The 19,225-nt window shown below is 35.4% G+C and overlaps 1 protein-coding gene across 1 annotated transcript in view; it reads right to left on the bottom strand.

Moving 5' to 3' along the window:
* HPSE2 (heparanase 2 (inactive)) overlaps positions 1-18,131 on the bottom strand; it is a 556,398-nt gene extending 538,267 nt beyond the window's left edge. Inside the window, exons 1-2 of the mRNA XM_053692544.1 lie at positions 17,872-18,131; positions 15,873-16,030 (exon numbers count right to left, since the gene is read on the bottom strand). Of these exons, the coding sequence (XP_053548519.1) occupies positions 15,873-16,030; positions 17,872-18,131 (418 nt within the window). The remainder of the gene's footprint in view (positions 1-15,872; positions 16,031-17,871) is intronic.
* Between the last annotated feature and the right edge of the window lie 1,094 nt (positions 18,132-19,225).

Below are 19,225 nucleotides of genomic sequence, written 5' to 3'. Positions count from 1 at the left end.
CTCTGCATCAACTATGTAATTTTTCATGGGAGTTTTGCCATGGATCCCCCTCCGGCATACCACAGTCCAGGTTTTAGTCCCCTTGAAACAACTTTTCCATCACTTTTGTGGCCAGAAAGAGTCCCTGTGGGTTTTAAAATACGCCTGCCTATTGAAGTCTATGGCGGTTCGCCGGGTTCGCCGGTTCGCAAACTTTTGTGGAAGTTTGCGTTCGCCGTTCGCGAACGCAAAATTTTAGGTTTGCGACATCACTAGTGGCCTCTATGAGAGAAGAATTGCAACAACTCAAAGAGCATAGATAGGTATGACTTTGTCTTTCTAGATAGAGTGGAGAATTGGACCATAATTCAAATTCGGTTTTGATTATTCAGGTACATGACGGTGGTTGACTGTTACTGGTTCTCTCATTATGTGTATGTTATGACTTGTTTAAGTTACCTGTTGATTCTGCCTATTATCTGCCTATTGTGAGGGACACTTAGGCTTTTTAGGAGTTTGGTGGCATACTCAGCGCACATTAATTATTTGTTTTTTACTTTTGGTTCTTAGAGGTAGATATAAAGTAATATGTTGTTTGTTTTCTAAAAAAAAACCCAAAAAAAAACATCTAAATGTATATCTGGTTATATTGTCCCTTGTTACAAGTATCTGTTGAATGTTGTTATCGAAGAATGCTGTTACTTGGTTATCTGAATGTTATCTTCATAAAATTATTATTTTTTTTAAATCATGTTAATATTTTCTTTTAATGCAAAAAACTATTATCGTAAATCATTTTATTTTGAAAAGAATTGCATGTCTGTGTATAACCTGGGCTTGATAACCTTATAACCACTGCAATAAAATAAAATAAGTTATATAACTACAATAAACTTGGTACACAATGCGGCAGTGCCGTCAGTAAGGCCAGTTGAATACTTGGTTGCATTGGTGAGGTATTAGTAGCAGAAAAAGAAAGGTTCTTATATCACGTTACAGATTATTAGTTAGGCCTCATCTGTAATACTGTGTACAGTTCTGGAGACCAAATCTTCAGACAGATATAAATAAACTAGAAAGTGTCCAAAGGAGGGCTACTAAAATGGTACATGGTCTAAAATATAAAACGTGCAAAGAAAGACTATGATCTAAATATGTATAGTTAAGAGAATAGAAGGGAAAGAGGTGACATGATAGAAACCTTCAAATATATGAAGGGACTTAATAAAGTAGAAGCTGAAAGCATTTTCCACAAAAAAAACAAATGCCAAAACAAAGGGTCAAAATCTTACTTTAGATGGAAGCAGATTCAGGAGAAATGTGAGGAAGCAGTTTTTTCACAGAGAGGGTGGTGGATTCATGGAATAAACTTCAATTTGAGGTGGTAAACACAAAGGCCTCTATTTATCAAGGTCTGTCGGACCTGATCCGACAGTGCGGATCAGGTCCGCCAGACCTCGCTGAATACGGCGAGCAATACGCTCGCCGTATTCAGCATTGCACCAGCAGCTCACAAGAGCTGCTGGTGCAACGCCACCCCCTGCAGACTTGCGGACAATCGGCAGCCTGCAGGGGGGTGTCAATCAACCCGATCGTACTCGATCGGGTTGATTTCCGGCGATGTCTGTCCGCCTGCTCTGAGGGTTATGGAGCTTGATACATATGCCCCAAAGACTGTAAAGGAATTTAAAAATTCCTGGGACATGCATAAGGCTATCCTAAGGAAAAAGTAACATGTAATATGGGTAGACTTGATGGGCCTAATGGGTTCTTATCTACCGTCAAATTCTATGTTTCTAAACATTATTATTTTATTTATTGGCGGATTGCCACACACAAAAATGATATACAAAAAAAATCATATTTTCATAAATTTAAAATACCATCAGAATATCCTCCTTAACATTATTACCTTTATAAATTACTGTTCAAACACTCATGATGTTTATTTGTAAAATTGGGAAGGTTAGAGAATAATCTCCATTAATAGAGAACAGCATGGCCTCTAGTTATCAAGCTCCGTAAGGAGCTTGATGGCCCCTGTTTCTGGCGAGTCTTCAGACTCGCCAGAAACAGCCGTTATGAAGCAGTGGTAACAAAGACCGCTGCTCCATAACCTGTCCATCTGCTCTGAGCAGGCGGACAGACATCGCCGGAAATCAACCCGATCTAATGCGATCGGGTTGATTGACACCCCCCTGCTGGCGGCCTATTGGCCGCGAGTCTGCAGGGGGCGACTTTGCACCAGCAGCTCTTGTGAGCTGCTGGTGCAATGATGAATATGGCGAGCGTATTGCTCGCCATATTCAGCGAGGTCTGGCGGACCTGATCCGCACTGTCGGATCAGGTCCGACAGACCTTGATAAATAAGGGCCCAGGTATCATTTTGTATTTCTGACGGAAATTATGAGACAATGTAATCCCTTGTTTTATTCAATCTCAATTTAAATATAAATAGACATCATGATCAGTATCACACTATTTTTGTCACATTTACAATATATTTGCTATGTTTGTGATTTACCAAATTGTTTTGCCTTCTGCAAATAGCGATGATGTTTAAAGAAAAGCTGTAAAATATGTGGTACATTTTTACAAAAATAATCATACTGAGAAAATGTTTCTAAAAGAATTTGAAATGCTCTGCTTTGCACTTTAGAATTGCTTTATGTCCCTTTAATATAGCAAATAGAAATGTAAATAATTTCTGTTTAAAAGACCACTAAATACAGTAGAATTGCATAATCATCAAGTGCATAATAAAAAGACAACGCAAAAACACTTACTCTGAATTTCAAATAAGCAGTAGATTTTTTTTCTGGCAAATTTATTTTTTCTCCCATTTTCTGGGCTCCTGTATCATGTGACATATATCAGCCAATCAAATACTAGTATATGTATACACTGTGAGCTTCTGCACATGCTCAGTAGGAGCTTGTGCCTTAGAAAGTGTGTATATAAAAAGATTTCATAGTGGACGGAAATTGGAAAGTGTCCTAAATCGTGTGTTCTGAATCATGGAAGTTTATTTTGACTTTAAATTTGTATTTGTATCAACAGCTAAAAGTTATAAAAAAAAATATTTCCTTATATGATCCCATCAAGTTGAATGCAAAGAGCAGTGATTGGAGGATAATGCTGAAGGTCCAATTAACACAGATATGGATTTTTCTGGCCAATTGATTGTGTAAAAGCAGAGGGCAGGAATGCACAAGCCTTTGCTTGCACATAGTTAAATGTTAGTAGGGCTGCAATTAACGATTATTTTCATAATCGGTTAATCGGCCGATTATTTTTTTCGATTAATCGACTAATCGGATAAAAAAAAAATCATATTTAAATTAAAAATCCACATACTGAGTGTTATAAATATAAACTTCAGACTACAACGTTATTAACATAACTGTTGGTCCAATGTTTAAGCAGCAGAACAAATTTTTATCGCAAAACAAAATCACAAACTGTTTGAAAAGAGGTAGAATTAGAAAGAGGTAGACTACCACTGTTTATAACATTGTTATTCACTTTTTCAGAAACTTTGCATTGAAATGCAAAAATGTCAACATGACCACATGCTCCTGGCTGAGGCTGGTTCTCTTTTTGCAGCTATTTTGCCAGCAGCAGAGAAGAGGCACTCAGATGGTGTTGAGGTGCCTGAGATGCATAAGTAGGGTTTTGCCAATTTCACCAAGGTGGGCTATTTATCTTTGTTAGCTCTCCACCAATGCAAGGGGCCTCTGAACAATGAAAGCTTGGACTTCATTCTGACATAAAAATATCTTGAATATCTATATGCAATGGCAAACAACCAGCTATAAGGTTAGGGGAAAAAATATCTAGTCCACTCTTAAAATACCAGATATATACTTAAATAGGTTGAATTTGGTACATATTCCAATTAATTAAAAAAAAAAAAAAAAGGCTAAAGGCTATATATCAGTAACAGGACACAGCCTTACACATTTATCTATAGAGTACATATAATCAGCAATAGCAAGCAATCCTCAAAAAATTGTGCAGACAGGTAATAGTGACATCAATTCATATAAGAAATGCCATCAATCTAGGGTTATGTGTAAATAACAAGCTTGGCACTATATCATGCAAAGACTAGTCCCAAATCACTTGATTTAATATCAACAATCCAAATTATGACTCCTATTTTATTTCTGTGTTGCACATAAAACAGGAGTAGTTGTAAACTTAAAAAGAAACTTATAGTGTCCTGAAAAATAAAATGTCTGTAGACATCCTTTTAGGCTAAGGACATAATCATAAATCACAATACCATATGCAGGAGCTCAGCGGAGTAAAGTAGCTGGTTCTGTGCACAGACCAATTAATTGCAAACCAACTAATCGATTATGAGATTCGTTGACAACTATTTTCATAATCGATTATTATCGATTATGACGATTAGTTGTTGCAGCTCTAAATGTTAGCAATAGATGCTGCTTGCTTGTAGCAAACGCTAGAGGACAGGTTCTCCACACCTTGATAAATGGGGGCCTGGTGCTAGGCAATCTACAAGTCTTAAAATCATACACAAGCTTAGCTTACAGAACTGATCATTGCTCTGAGACATCTTAAAGGGTAATAAAAAAACACATTTTTTTCTTTCATGATTCAGAGTATACAATTTAAAATAAAGTTTCCAATTTACTACTATTATTAAATTAACTTTGTTCTCCTGGTATTCTTTGTTAAATAGCATACCTAGGTAGGTATCTTGCACATGTCTGGAGCACATAGCTTTTAACAGTGTTATACACTTTTGAGCACTAGATGGCAGCAGTTTTTCACAATGTATCACATAGGGCTGCAGACATGCTCTCCTGAGCATATCAACATGCTTTTCAACAAGGGATACCAGGAGAACAAAGTAAATTTGATAGTGGAAGTAAATTGGAAGCTTTTCCTAAATTGTGCTTGAATCATGTAAGAAAAATGTTGTGTTTAGACATTTTCAGCAGAGAAAAATTCGTTTTTTTTTTCAAATATTCGTCTGCTGCACTATTCAACATCCGTTTAGTTTAAAATGAAACAAATACTAAATATTCGGGGAACATTTGCATTTGTTTTTGTTAAACGAATGTAAATGTTCCTTTGCTACAAGTGAAAATGTTTACCTGTAGCCTTATACTTATCTAAAGCACGCAAGAGTCGCGGTAATCCGAACCCTTCTTCACAGAGACCCAGGCCTTGCTAACAGGAGGATTAGCGCGGCAGATTCTAGAGACTGCGCTAAAGGACCTTCTCTTTTTCTGGGATTCGCATTTCTAGACCTCCTGTTAGCATATGCCGAGGCTCTGTGAAGAAGTGTTGGGATTAGCGCGGCTCTCCAGCGTGTTACAGGTAAGTGTATAACCTTTAACAGCTAATATAAAGAAAACAAATGCATACTAGCGAATTTCATTAGTATTTGTACATTTTATTTAAATAAATTAGTGCATTTGTCCTGATATTCATTTTGTGAAAAGGAAACGAATATCTGTGTTTTTGTCACAAACTTGCACAAGCTTAGTAACTTTGGGCAAGATTACATATGCGGCGTTGCCCAATAGGATGAGAGCTACTGAAATCCTATTGGCTGATTTGAATAAGCAATATATAGAATATCAGTAGATCTCATCCTATTGACTGATTTGAATTTGAAGAATCAAATCAGCCAATAGAAATGCAAGGGACTCCATATTTAATCGCGTACTTTGAATTCACTATCCAGTGTACGGCGGTGAACATACGAAGAGGATTCTCCACGATCCATGGTGGGTCCACGGTTGCCGGTCCTGCTCCACGCTCATCTCCGCTCCACGCAGGCTTGGTCCTGGATGAAGAAGGAAGAGGTCCCCGCTTGGAAGAAGATTTCGGCCACTTGGAAGAATACCTCACCGCCTGGAACAGGACCTTCTCCGCCGGACTTCAGGAACAGTGAGTACCTATTTGGGAGGTTAGACTTAGGCTTTTTTTTATTTTTTTGGGGGGGGGGTTTAGATTAGGGATTTCTAGATTTAGGATTTTTTAGTGTTAGTTTTTTTTAATTTTGGGGGGTTTGGTAGATGGGGGGGTTTATTGTTAGAGGAGGGACTTAGTATTTTTTTAAGGAAAAGAGCTGTTTAACTTAGGGCAATGCAAGGACTATTGGTAGTATTAGATTAGGGGGTGTTTTTATTTGTGGGGGCTTTTTTATTTTCATAGGGATTAAGTTTAATTTTTAATTTTTGATCATTTGGTTTATTATTTTCTGTAATGTTAGACTTTTTTATTTTTGTAATCTAAAGTTAGTTTTTTTTATTTTTAAGTAATGTTAGCTTTTCTAATTTTAATTGTAATTTAGTATTTTTTAATTTAGGTAATTGGGGTTAATTTAGGGGGTGTTAGGTTAGGGGTTTTAGTAATTTAATTAGTTATTTGCATTGTGTGGGTTTGGCGGATTAGGGGTTAACAGTTTTATTAGGTTTATTGTGTTGTAGGTTAATGGCGGATTAGGGGTTATTTTTTTTAGGTTTATTGTGATGTGGGTTAATGGTGGATTAGGGGTTAATAGTTTTAATAAGGACTTTGCGATGTGGGTGAATGGCGGATTAGGGGTTAATAGTTTTAATAAGGACTTTGCTATGTGGGTGAATGGCGGATTAGGGGTTAATACATTTATAAGGTAGTTTGCGATGTTGGGGTTGGCGGATTTATGGGTTAATACTTTTACTAGGTACATCGCAATGTGTGTGAATGGCGGATTAGGGGTTAATAGTTTAATTAGGCATATTGTGTTGTGGAGGGTTGTTGGTTTAGGGGTTAATACATTTATTATTAGTTGTGATGTGAGTTTGATGGCAGATATAGGGGTTTTACGTGTCGGGCTTATTTTTGGGAGGCGGGTTAGACTTTTACGGGAGATTTTATATTTTTTTTTTATTTTCTTAGGCGCTGGGAGTTTCTAAAGTGCCAAAAGTCACTGGCGACTCCAGAAATGTGTATTTACGCTCATTTCTGGACATCGCTAGTTTATCCGATTTACGGCACTTTAGGAACTGCTGGCGGAGTTTATGTGATTCCTCGATGTACGTGGGGAAATTACGGCCGGCGCGGGTTTCAGCAGTTGCACTGAAGCTTGTGCCACATATGTAATCTCACCCTTTATGTTCCTTTAAGGGAGTATTTAAACAGCAATGTGTGAGTTTGGAGCAGCAAGTTTGAATATAACCAATGCTATGTGATGTTCGAACCAGTGAACATCGTACCCATGCTTGACCAGCAGAGCTAATTGTAGCTCTGAAACACTTGAGTGAGAATTTTGGTGTTTTGCAGTTTATTCCTTGTTTAACATTATTACACCTTTTTTTTTTCTTATTTTCTGTGTTTAAAGGGACATAATACTCATATGCTAAAGCACTTGAAAGTGAGGCAGCGTAACTGTAAAAAGCTGACATGAAAATATCACTTGAGCATCTCTGTGTAAAAAAGTAATATATTTACCTCAAAATGTATTCAGTTCACTAGAGTAGGTGCTGTGTAAACAGTTAAAATTCAGCTGCTATCCAGCTGCAGGTAAAAAAAAAGGAAGAACTAACAGCAGTCAATCAGCATCAGCAGTGCTGAGGTCATGAACTCTTTTACTGTGATCTCGGGAGATTTCACTTAACGCTCATGAGATTTCATAGTAAACTTCCTTTAACGGAATAGGGAAATAACATGAGTGTGCACGAGGCACGCTCCCTTGCAAGTACCGGGACAGGCATACTGACTGCTGCTTAAAGCCCTTTACTATGGGGTGTGAATACTTAGGACATTTTGAGGTAAAATATCTTTCTTTTTTACATAGAGATGTTCAGGTGATATATTCTCTAGTCAGCTTTTTTTTACAGCTATGATGCATCACTTTCAAGTGTTTCAGCATTTGGGTATCATGTTCCTTTAAGATTAAGGTAGACAGCAGGTATTTTAAGATTATTTCAACAGTTTGACATTTTCTTTATTAACATTAACACATAAAGAGAATATCTCTTTACATTTTATGTATATGTTGCGGGTAAAGTAAGAAATTGGGTAATCCTAGCATTATCCGGTAAACCTGACATTACCCAAGTAGGTGTGAGTAAAGCCTGATATAACATGATAAATATTCTCAGAGTGCATCAAGTCACTGCATCAAACATATATACATATACATGTAATTCCCCCATCTTTACTATCTTTTTTCCTTCCCCTGGGGGGTTCAAGGGTGGATGCCAGAGGATCAATGGGGCGCATTCCTTGAACCCCTCAGGCAGAGGCAAAAAAATATATTGTAGATGGGGGAATTACATTACATCGAGCTTTACCCACAGCTGCTTGGGTAATGTCAGGTTTACCCGGGTAATCCTAGGATTACCTGAATTTTTTATTTTACCCCTAACATATATATATTTTCTAAAAAAAAATCTGAATTATATTATTATTATTATTATTATTATTTTATTCATCATTTAATTTGTGTTATAACTATATTTACAAAACATTTTTAATATTTTGAAAACTTGGCAAATGACAATCTTAAATAATTTCTTAATTGACCAGCCACTGCCATAGTATAGTTAAAGGGACAGTAAACACCTTGGCATTTTAAATTGAAAATGTTTAGTTATAGGTAGTAAAACAACTTTGCAATATACTTTCATTATTTATTTTGCTCCGTTGCTCTTGAAATTGGGGATTTTCTAATTCAGAGAAGTGGAAATGCACACTGCAGACTTCTGAAGGCTAGCGTTGCCACATATATCTTTCCCTAATTGGCTTTAGCAGTTAAGAACTGCAAAACAATATAGTGTTTACTAACATAAGGACCATAGCTAGTCTTCTCATCTCCAAACTCAAGTCTGGATTCGCTTCTCCAAATGAGGAAAGCAGTAGGTGGAGTTTGGCTATTGAAAAACAATTCCAACTAACATTTTAATTTGTTTTAATGAATTAATGTGTTTTGCAACATTGTTTTATATTTTCCTTAAAGGGCGAGTGTGCTGTAAAATTAGTTTCCACTTAATATGTTTCCAATTACTTGTAATACCAGTTGCAGAGTATATGATGTTTGTGAATTTGTTCATTTATGTTTATAAATAAAATCGACATTCTACCTCCTATCTCAACTACTCCCCACAGGGAGTGTTATTTTTTTTCTGCTGAATCTTGTTTACATAGCTTTTCTGTACACATTTCTGCAGTATTGATATTTTCGGTATAGGTAGCAGTATTAACAGACAATGGGCTAGATTATACGTAAGGGGTGTGCTTTTGTTTCGGCACGAGCGATATCGGGTTTTCTCTGCAAGTTAAATTCTGCTGATAATACAAATTAAATGGTAAAGGCAAACGCATGAGCACAGTCGCGATTTATGCTAAAATTATTACGATGACTTCAAAGCTCTGGTTAAATGTTGCGCAATTCAAAAAAGTGTCAAAAAACACATCAAAATTACATTTAAAAGTACAGTTACACTCATAAGAACACTATCTAATAAAAATTATGAAATAAACGAATTGCACAAAAAATGTTAAAAGGACTCAAGGTTATGAGGCCTCAGGTGTTGGAAAAACAATGGACTACAATGGTCTTTAACATATATACATACATATACATGTCTAAATATGTATATGTATGTATATTTACAAAAAGCTGTGCGTTCCAACTGGTGCCAAGCCGGATAGCCTGCACGGCTATTGGATAAGATGTGGAAACGTCACCTTTAAGCAAAATAGTGTTCTGCCGTGGACTACCTGAGCAGCTTAGTGTGGCGAACGCTTCCAACAAATAAAGGAGCTTTCAGCATGAAGTGTTTTATACTTTATGACTGAAAGCCCCCTTTATTTGTTCCAACTGTAAATCCTAGCGTTTCACAAACGCTAGGATTTACAATCACTTTAACCCTTTCCGGTCCTATTAATTTTAACTTTATTGCACCAGCAGGTCTTATTTAATTTGCTGGAGAAAAAAGAAAAATATGCGGTAGTGGTTCCATTGAAATGTGTGTGTGTGTGTGTGTGTGTGTGCATGTATATATATATATATATATATATATATATATATATAAATATATATATAAAAAAAAAGGGTATTGGCGCACATCAATTTTAAAAACCATAACATATTTTTTGAACTGCTGCAAAAAATTGCCTGCAAACAACATCAAGGGACAACTACTCTTTTTAAATAAAATTGGGATCTTAGTCACACAATATGGCCATATTTTGCTTAGCCAATCACCACTTACAAGGTGCCCCAATATAGACTGGTCCTAACACTACAGTCCTTTAGCCACAGAGGGATGAATCATTCCTGCTTTTACTCTTCATAATAGAATGAGACTCCCTGGCTTAATATTCACAACTCTATTACACTGTCATGAGCACACCTGAGCTAGGGTGGGGTGCTTTAACCAATGGGAGATGGTCAGTCTCCCTGATTATGTTTTAATACCAATACAAAATTTGGTTTAGCACACCTTACAAAAAGTTTATATACACATCTTCGGAAATGCTTTTTTTATACACATCTTTGGGAGCACTCCCAAAGATTTGTATATAAACTTTTTGTAAGTTGTGCTAAACCAAATGTTGTATTTGTATATATATATATATATATATATATATATATATATATATATATATATATATATATATATATATAACCTTTAGAGCTAGTAGCCATAATATGCACTATTCTGGTGCTTGTGTGTTGCCCAAGTGGACTTGCTTGTTGAGGCTCCGTGTGCTAGCCTCACCTGGTTGCTGCTCATCACCACCAGCTGCTGTCTGCATTACTGAGCCGCCCCTGCCCCCAACAGTGTATACCTTGTTTCTTGAGGACAGCTACCACTTGTTGGCCTGCGTGTCCTGCACCTCGGCTCCCTACTTGTCACAGTGCTCACTGTGTGGCGGATGAACAGCGGTTGAGGTCGATGGTGGCGGGGTAGACTCAGCCTCCATTAGTCAGGTGCTGGGCAACCGAGTAAGGGAGGTGAAGCACAGTGGGTACACGCAAGATAGGACGTGCCATGGGTGGGACCGGAGACTCCATAAGAACACGCAAGGGAGGACTGGAGAGTGGAGTCAGAGTCAGACTCTTACAGAGGCTGCAAAAAGTGCCACCACATCCCAGGCTATCTGGAAGCGTCCCTGTATGGGCTGAAAGCTGATGGGTGAAAAGGTCATGTCGGAATATATCCAACATTGGACTGCAAGCAGTAAAACCCTTTGTCTGATATATTCCGACATAGGACCAGAAAGGGTTAAATTACAATTTACGCTGTGCATATTTAGTATGATTTATTCCTGTGTGATTTACAGACAATTTTTTTTTTAAATAAAATTTTTAGTGAAGAATTTTGTTATGATTTTTAATGCACCTTAACAATACAATTTTCCCCTAAGTATCTTTGTGTGAATGGCTCAATTATTGTTTTTTTATTTCATTGTACATTTTTGTAATGTATGCATCTCCTCCTCATAAGTAAATGCAGTATACGCCCCTTAGTGAAACACCCTATTTCAGGGTAAAAGGTGGCTTTATAGCATTCGTCTGAGAGATTTATAGAATCTCCATTAGGTTAATATCTAGCTTTAGTGTCCAGCTCTTGGCTCACTATTGTTTATCCAATATATGATATTATTAGTTAAAGTATTTCATATGTTCTATATCATTTTAATGATTCTGTGTCTAACCTCTTCGATTGTAATTAGCACACGAAACTGGCACACAGAGTAGGAGCCCAAACATCCTATAGCAATGCCCTGTGAAATATAAAGGGCACATTTGCATTCCATTTATAAAATCTGTGAACTGATAGCAACATTAATAATATTCATAGACTTTAAATGAGATATTTGCTGCTACTACCAGTTCATAACTTACAAGAGGAATGTAAATTAGCCTAAAGTGTGTTGGAAATGCTGCACTGTGATAGGAGTGACTCTGAAATTTTTATATAATTATTACTATGGCTTACTCAAAGGGACAGTCTATTTGAAAATCATTATTGCTTAAAAATATAGATAATCCCTTTATTACCCATTCCCCAGTTTTGCACAACCAACACGGTTATATTAATATACTTTTTACCTCTATGATTACCTGTATCTAAGATCGTGAAGACTGCCCTTTGTCTCAGTGATTTTTACAATCTTGCATTTTAGTCAATCAGTGCTGGCACTTGTATAACCATTATCATTGTCCACCGGAGTGAGCACAATGTTATTTATATGGCACACATGAACTAGCACTGAGATAAAGGACAGCCTGCAGAGGCTTAGAAACAGGCAAACTGTCTCTTTAATTAGCCTCATTTGTATTTATTCATTGTTATTTTTTTATTTAGAATCTACAGACAAGGGACACATAGCTGGTCAGTTGACCATTAGATGTCTGAGGAAACGGTGATTCCATAGCCAAGAAACGCGTTGCATAAGGGGGGCTACATGTCTATGCCCTCTTATCATTTGAAGCTTTTGTTTTTATGTGAATTTTAATAAACCCTGTGTTTTACATAAGCCAAGTGTTAGCACCTTACTTTTATCCCTATCACTCTTTGGGGCGAACTAAATTCAGTACTCCATCTGGGTACTGCATCTGGTGTTCCTGAGAGTTACCTGCTGCCTGGGTTAGCTGATACACCCTGAGTTATTAGCCCGTTACCACAAGCACATTAGGGAGCCCCAGCTAAATGTGAGAATCCATTTGGCTTTCTATTCAGTGTGCGATTTGTTACATCTCTGATCTACACATGAGGCGCCCCTTTGTCTTTTGTACCCTTGTCTAAAGCCTGATCAAGAGTGATCTGCAAGAGGAGAGCAGCCCTGCATCTGTAAATTATGGACTAACCGTTTTGTGAGATAAGATTATCTCTAACCTGTCCTCTTATATATTGGACTTGCATTATAGTTGCAATATTTTATACCACTTTTTATGCATTTGTGACTGATTTGATGCATCTGTGATTGATCATATGTAATTTTTTATTTATTTTGTTTTAATCTATTTTGTTTTTATTTTTTTGTTTTTAGATGGTCACATAGTCATTAATTTAGTAGAGAGCGCCCCCTAGCTTGGTCATTTGCATATTCAGTTGACCATTAAGTGCTAAATGCATCTAGAAATGTGCCCCCCCCCCCCAGCTCTCTCATTGCTCAGACACCAACCATCCTTGAACTGCACAAACCTGCCTCAAACCATTGGCAGGATACAAAAAGATAGTTCAGCACAAGCTCAGAGATAGTGCCAAACTGCCACTGGGTACTACACCACAACCCAGCAATCACTTCCAAGAAGCAAAGAAGGCAGCAGCACTCAAAATAGCAGCTTTAACAAGGTTTATTCAGCATCAAACAATGAAACAGCAGCTACGTTTCAGGTTACACACCCTTAATCATGCCATCAAACCATTGGCAGGACACTTTTTTATTAGTACTTCTATATTATAAATATACACATGTACTGACAGAGAAAGAAGTAAAGCATTTTAGTCTTTCAGTATCAACTCTTTAGATTTAGTTTTAATGGAACACTAAGTAAATGCTAGGTAGAATTATATATTCAAAGCAAAAGTTAGCATGAGCATGCAATATAGATGTATTTTTAGCTGCCAAATATTGAAAAACAGATCTAAAGTTGTAATGCCCACAATGCAATGGGAACTGCTATGGTAAAGCATAGGTAATGCAAGAATGTGCAGCCTGTGATTACATCTGAGATATCCACTTCCACCACTTCGCTTCTATAGCAATTTTGAAAGTACACAATTTTCAGAGTTAAATTACAGGAAAAGTGATCAAAATAAACTATTAAACTATGTTATATTTTTTTACTTCACATACATAAACATTTTAAAGAACAATTTTTAAGTGTTTACTGCCCCTTTAAAATCTTGCAATACATGTATTAAAATTCAAAACAGCATAAAATAATAATGGAGTGTGAGTACATAGTAAAGTCCAAAGGACCCATATAAAATCAAATAATTTAAAAATGTGTTTTGATGCTTTTGTAGAAACTAATAATGTTAAATAAGTATATTGGACTATTACAATAGTTCACAAAGCAGCACATCACTTAAACTAATGGTTATCCTTAATCAGTAATAAAATCTGTTGAGTTTGTTTGCTAGCTCCTACAAATGTGGAATTTGCTTGGGTATTTAAAATATCTCTCACTCCTTTTGAGTAATCAACAGAGGTGGTCACAAAAAGTTCTGAGCAAAATACAGCAGGTGCAGTCGAACATAAAATATTTCAAGTACTTTAAATATACTTGATTTTAAGATAATCCCTGCTTAGACTCATTCATGATCTGGCCTGGGTGAGCTGTCAAGTGATTTATCTGCCAAAAAAAAAAAATCTCTTATTAGCTTCAGACCCCTAAGAGCAGATTGAAAGTGTGGACAGATAATTTGTGGTTGGAATTATACCTTGAGGAAACAACCTGCAATAAATTTGAGCGGAATTTTGTAGTAAACAATAATTCTATAGTCGAAGGACAGGAAATAGCCACTACCACACCTTTTTGATTTATACAGAATCTTAAATACACACCACATGTGCCCTCCCTCTGGTATCCTTGAAGCATTTGCCTGAGCTCTGTTCCACATTTAGGTGATGAAAAGTTAAGACCTCTGCTAACAACTTCTGTAGAAAGGTTCATTTTGAAGGGTTGAGCCATTCCCTTTGTATTATCTGTTTGCTGGATCCTCATAGTGTTACATTTTGTATTAAGATCAGTTTGATTTCATTTTATTTTATTCTATATATATATTATATATATATATATATATATATATATATATATATATATATATATATTTACTGAAGAACAATTGTTGATCTGCCTCCTATGCATATGATTAAATTAGGAGACTAATCAATTTAAATTTGCCATGAATTTATAGAAGACGTGTACATGGTTATATCATGATTAGACAAATCTAATGTATTGGTGCTCAAATTGTTGGAGATGTAATTCTGTCTTTTTCTATTTTTAGAATTGCATTTATTTGGGGAAAATAATCCTCACGGTTTATTTTTATAGGGAACTAAAATTCAGAAACAATCATAAACACTTGAGTCCTACAAAATGGGCATAAACAAGTTGTGTTTTTTTACAACAACAAAGAATTCCTTGTAGTGAGTGCGCAGAATATGGAACAGACTGTTACGAAATGAGAATATAATCCCTATAAATTTTTTATTGAGAAAATATAATATGTAGCTCACTGCTCTGGCTGCAAGACTTCAAAGTAAAATACTAATAGTTAAGTGTAGTTAACAAATACTTATTATAGGTCCCAACACAGATAAAGTATACTTTTGTGACATTCTTTATAGTTTTGAATAGCTTTTTATGCAAATGTTAGGATTGTGGGGAAAAAAATCTATTTATATGCATTTAAAATACTATTTATGCTCATAATCTGTATACAAATGTTTATTTATATTTTGATGTGGGTACTCTCTGCAAAAAAAATGTAAATATAATTTAAAAATATATCTGAATTGTCGCTGGAAAAAAATCCCAAACATATAATGCAGTTGTCTTGTGTTTAATATAGTTTTATATTATTAATGATTTTTTAGAAGGTGGATATCTTCAGCTGAATTAGTTTATTTAAGGAAATCACATTTATTATTACATGAAGAACGTTTGTTTTAGTTATTTCTGTTTATAACATAAGCCAACTAACATATCTGCTATAAATAAAACCTGCTTGGATCATTTTTAAGAATTGGTGGTTTCATCTGGCCTACTAAAGAGATATTTAAATCGTATATGTGCATCAATACAACATAAAAGGCAATGGAACTGCGTTGGACTTGAGCACTTGATTTATGATGTATGTTCCACAGTCCTGTCCTAGAAATGAACGGTCTCTTACCGTCTTCATAGTTCTTCAGGTAGTAGTCCGGTCCAGGTCCTCCTCTGCTCTTGGCTGGGTTCTTTAGGTTCTGGAAATGCAAGAAATCTGTCCTCCTTCCTCCAAACCTCAAGAAAGCTGGTGATAAACCTCGAGCCAGTGTAACCAGCCTTTTAGAACTAAGGAGAAACAAAGGTGTCCATTAAGGTTAACTTATTTACTAAATGTTTCGATTTAATTCTATATTCAACACACCAGATAGCACTGATGCTGAGATTTCTAGTGGAACCTAGATATATATTATGCAATTTGCCACAATGTATTAATTAATTATATCCCTGAAAAGTCAGATTAAATATCCCTCTATAAAGTTTGCAAAAGTCTATCTTTTATGGCTACATGCAAATATTAGTCCAATTTAAAAATTATTTTATAATACCTGTATTCATATGTATTGTTGCACCAGTGTTTAGCAACTTTTTTTTTTGGCCCTTGGTATTTTTCAAACATATGTGACGCTGGATTTTTGGTACATCAATGACACTCTAAGGCTTCTATCTAAACGCTATAAATATGAAAGTACCCAATTAATATATAATTATCTAGCATTAAATTGTGACATTAGCAGTCATTTAAACTTACTTTAAAGTTGTGCCCTCAATGAATGGTATGAATGAGCAGATCGCACCCCAATTGAAAACTGTGACACCCAAAAATTCTCCTGGAGAATCACTGATGTTATAAATTAAAGGAAAGCTAGCCAGGCACTGCATAATATAGAAATTGTTGGGGGGTTTTTTTTATAAATTTCTACTAAATATATCTAGTGTGATATATATATATATATATATATATATATATATATATATATATATATATATATATATATATATATATATATATAACGTTATACAGACATTAACACTATGTTTGCTTTAAATGTATAAACCCCACTAATATTTTTTTACAATATATCTGGATAGGAGAATTGGAATTAACAAATACATAGATAGTTTCACAAACAAAAAGTGACTAGACATTATGTTTTAAGACTTGCTATTAAATAAAGCTGATTAATTCATCTGGCAGTGCATGCATATTTATGGTATATTGTTCTTAAAACTGTAGGGGAAAAAATAAATGATATTTGTGTATGCAATGTAAAACATTAGAAGCTGTGATCTGATTTTCAACTGTATTATAATCTACTCAAAGTAATTTTGTTTAGTGCTGCTGTCAGGGTAACCAACATCTTGTTTGGAAGCAACATCTATCCACGTGAAAGATGTGGACAGATCATAAATTTCTGACTATAGAAATGACTATATTCATGTACTGAGTATGGGCTTACTCACAAAGGAATAACATGTTTTTAGTTCTATCGTACCATTTTATATACCAGGGCAAGACTAAGGATCAAAGAGGTTTAAGATTGTTTTACAGTTCACATATTTTTCCAAACTATGTGCAGTTGCCGCAGAAACTCAGAGAAAGATTTTTTTGGCTTGTAATATTTATTTGTAGAGTCATGAAACTGCATGTTTTGAAGCCTTTGGAATTAGGATGGTCTGCATTATAACATCATTCTAAGTAAAAAAAATAATTTCCACATCTTATGCACAGATAGAAACATTTTGAACTAGTTACTTACATAAAAAATGATATTATTTAAAAAAATAATTTAACCTTTTTACTCTTTGTTTCTGTTTATTTTTTTCCTAAAGAGACTGGTGCTCATTCCTTAGCAAATCAATTGCTACATTCTAATGCAAAGGGTTAACCAGTTTCTAATTGCTGGGTATATGTAAACACACTTTTTTTTCCCAGTCATAACTGATAAATTTCTGAAATGCTTTATTACATTGCAAACATATGCATCTTAATGGAAAACAGTTCTCTTCTCTATTAGAAAATGCTTTAAAGCCTAGAAAATATGGTATGATATAAAGTATTCATTTCATGGCTTGCCATTTAGATGTTTTATTTCTAGTATATTCTTATAGTCAGACTCTTGTCTTACCTTAGAAAGTCCAGCCAACCATCATGGATGATAGAAGGATCTAACTGTACAGATAAGAAGTTCTCATTTACACTTCTGATTGGAGTTTTGGTGTTTACGTCCAAGAGAATCAATGTCCTTCCCTTCACACCTGATGATCTTGGTGCTGGAAACACTCTTCTTTCCCCAGCTTGAGAGGAAAATGAGACATTGGATAAAAAGGTCAATACCAGTATGACCAACAGAGATATCTCCAGGAAGACAGAGCTTGGAAGGAACATGTTGCAAAGAGTTAAAAGCTTTGATCACTGCAGCTTTGCTTTAAACCGTTATACTGTAGATGAAGCTCACTAGTAACTAATTGCCCTTATCTCAAGTGCATGTCAAAGAGTCCTTTTTGCAATGTTTTTGGTGCTGCTGGAGGGAAAATCCACGCCCCTAACCAGCCTTTCATCAGCTTGAGCCAAGACTCTCAGTCACCCAGCACCGCCCATTTAAGAGATTCAAGCTGCAGACAGATTCACTTCTGCTCCTTAAAGGTAAGGTGGATATTTAACCTCCTCCTTGCTGAAACACAAACACGTTAGAAAACAGATGATGGTTTTATTGCTGGATGACTTGCTCAGCATCTATGGCTGCTCCTGCTGTGGTGCTGGACATAAAGCTTAACAATTTGACATTGTGAATTTACAGAACCCAGATGTCATGAGATTCATTTTTTTTTATAGTGGCCTATTGCCCTTCTTCCTTGTCTGTGGATATCTGTATGACATTAAAGGAGAATATTTCAAATTAGGTTAATTTAAGAGAACAAGTCATTATTTTAATGTTCTCTATATTAAAGTTTGTAATTGTTTTAATAAAAAAATATTGTGCTGAATAAACTTTTTTCTTTCATCTGGATCTTGTAAGGGATTGTTCTTTACACTCAGTGCAGCATTAAAAGGTCTCCCTATAACCCTAAGGCCATTAATTCTGCCGTATAAGTTATGCTGGTCAGTGCATTTACCAATAAATAGAATATGTATTGTAATAAAATGTTTGTGACTTTTACTGTCTTTATGTATAAACGATAGACGTTTCCCAGGTCATTTCAAAATATATCTTAATTAGTAAATAAGAGGAATTAAATTATAATACAAGTGTCAACGTCTTTACTTGATAATAAATTCATTTATATCCATTATATTATGCCTTGTTTTTTATATTTGTTACATTGTAGAATATTATATTGGGAATTAATTTAATAGTCGTGCAGAATATGTTGTGTAGAATAAATAAAGTATATACTTGGTTCCAGTATGATTCCATTTTTCATCATACATTCCCTGAAATGCAAAAAAATACAGGTATTTTTGCCTTAAACATATCAGTT

The sequence above is a fragment of the Bombina bombina genome, chromosome 9 (assembly GCF_027579735.1).
Source record: "Bombina bombina isolate aBomBom1 chromosome 9, aBomBom1.pri, whole genome shotgun sequence".
In the NCBI taxonomy this organism is placed as follows: domain Eukaryota; kingdom Metazoa; phylum Chordata; class Amphibia; order Anura; family Bombinatoridae; genus Bombina; species Bombina bombina.
Note: the sequence above shows the minus strand (reverse complement) of the source record. Positions and strands in the feature narration are given on the sequence as shown.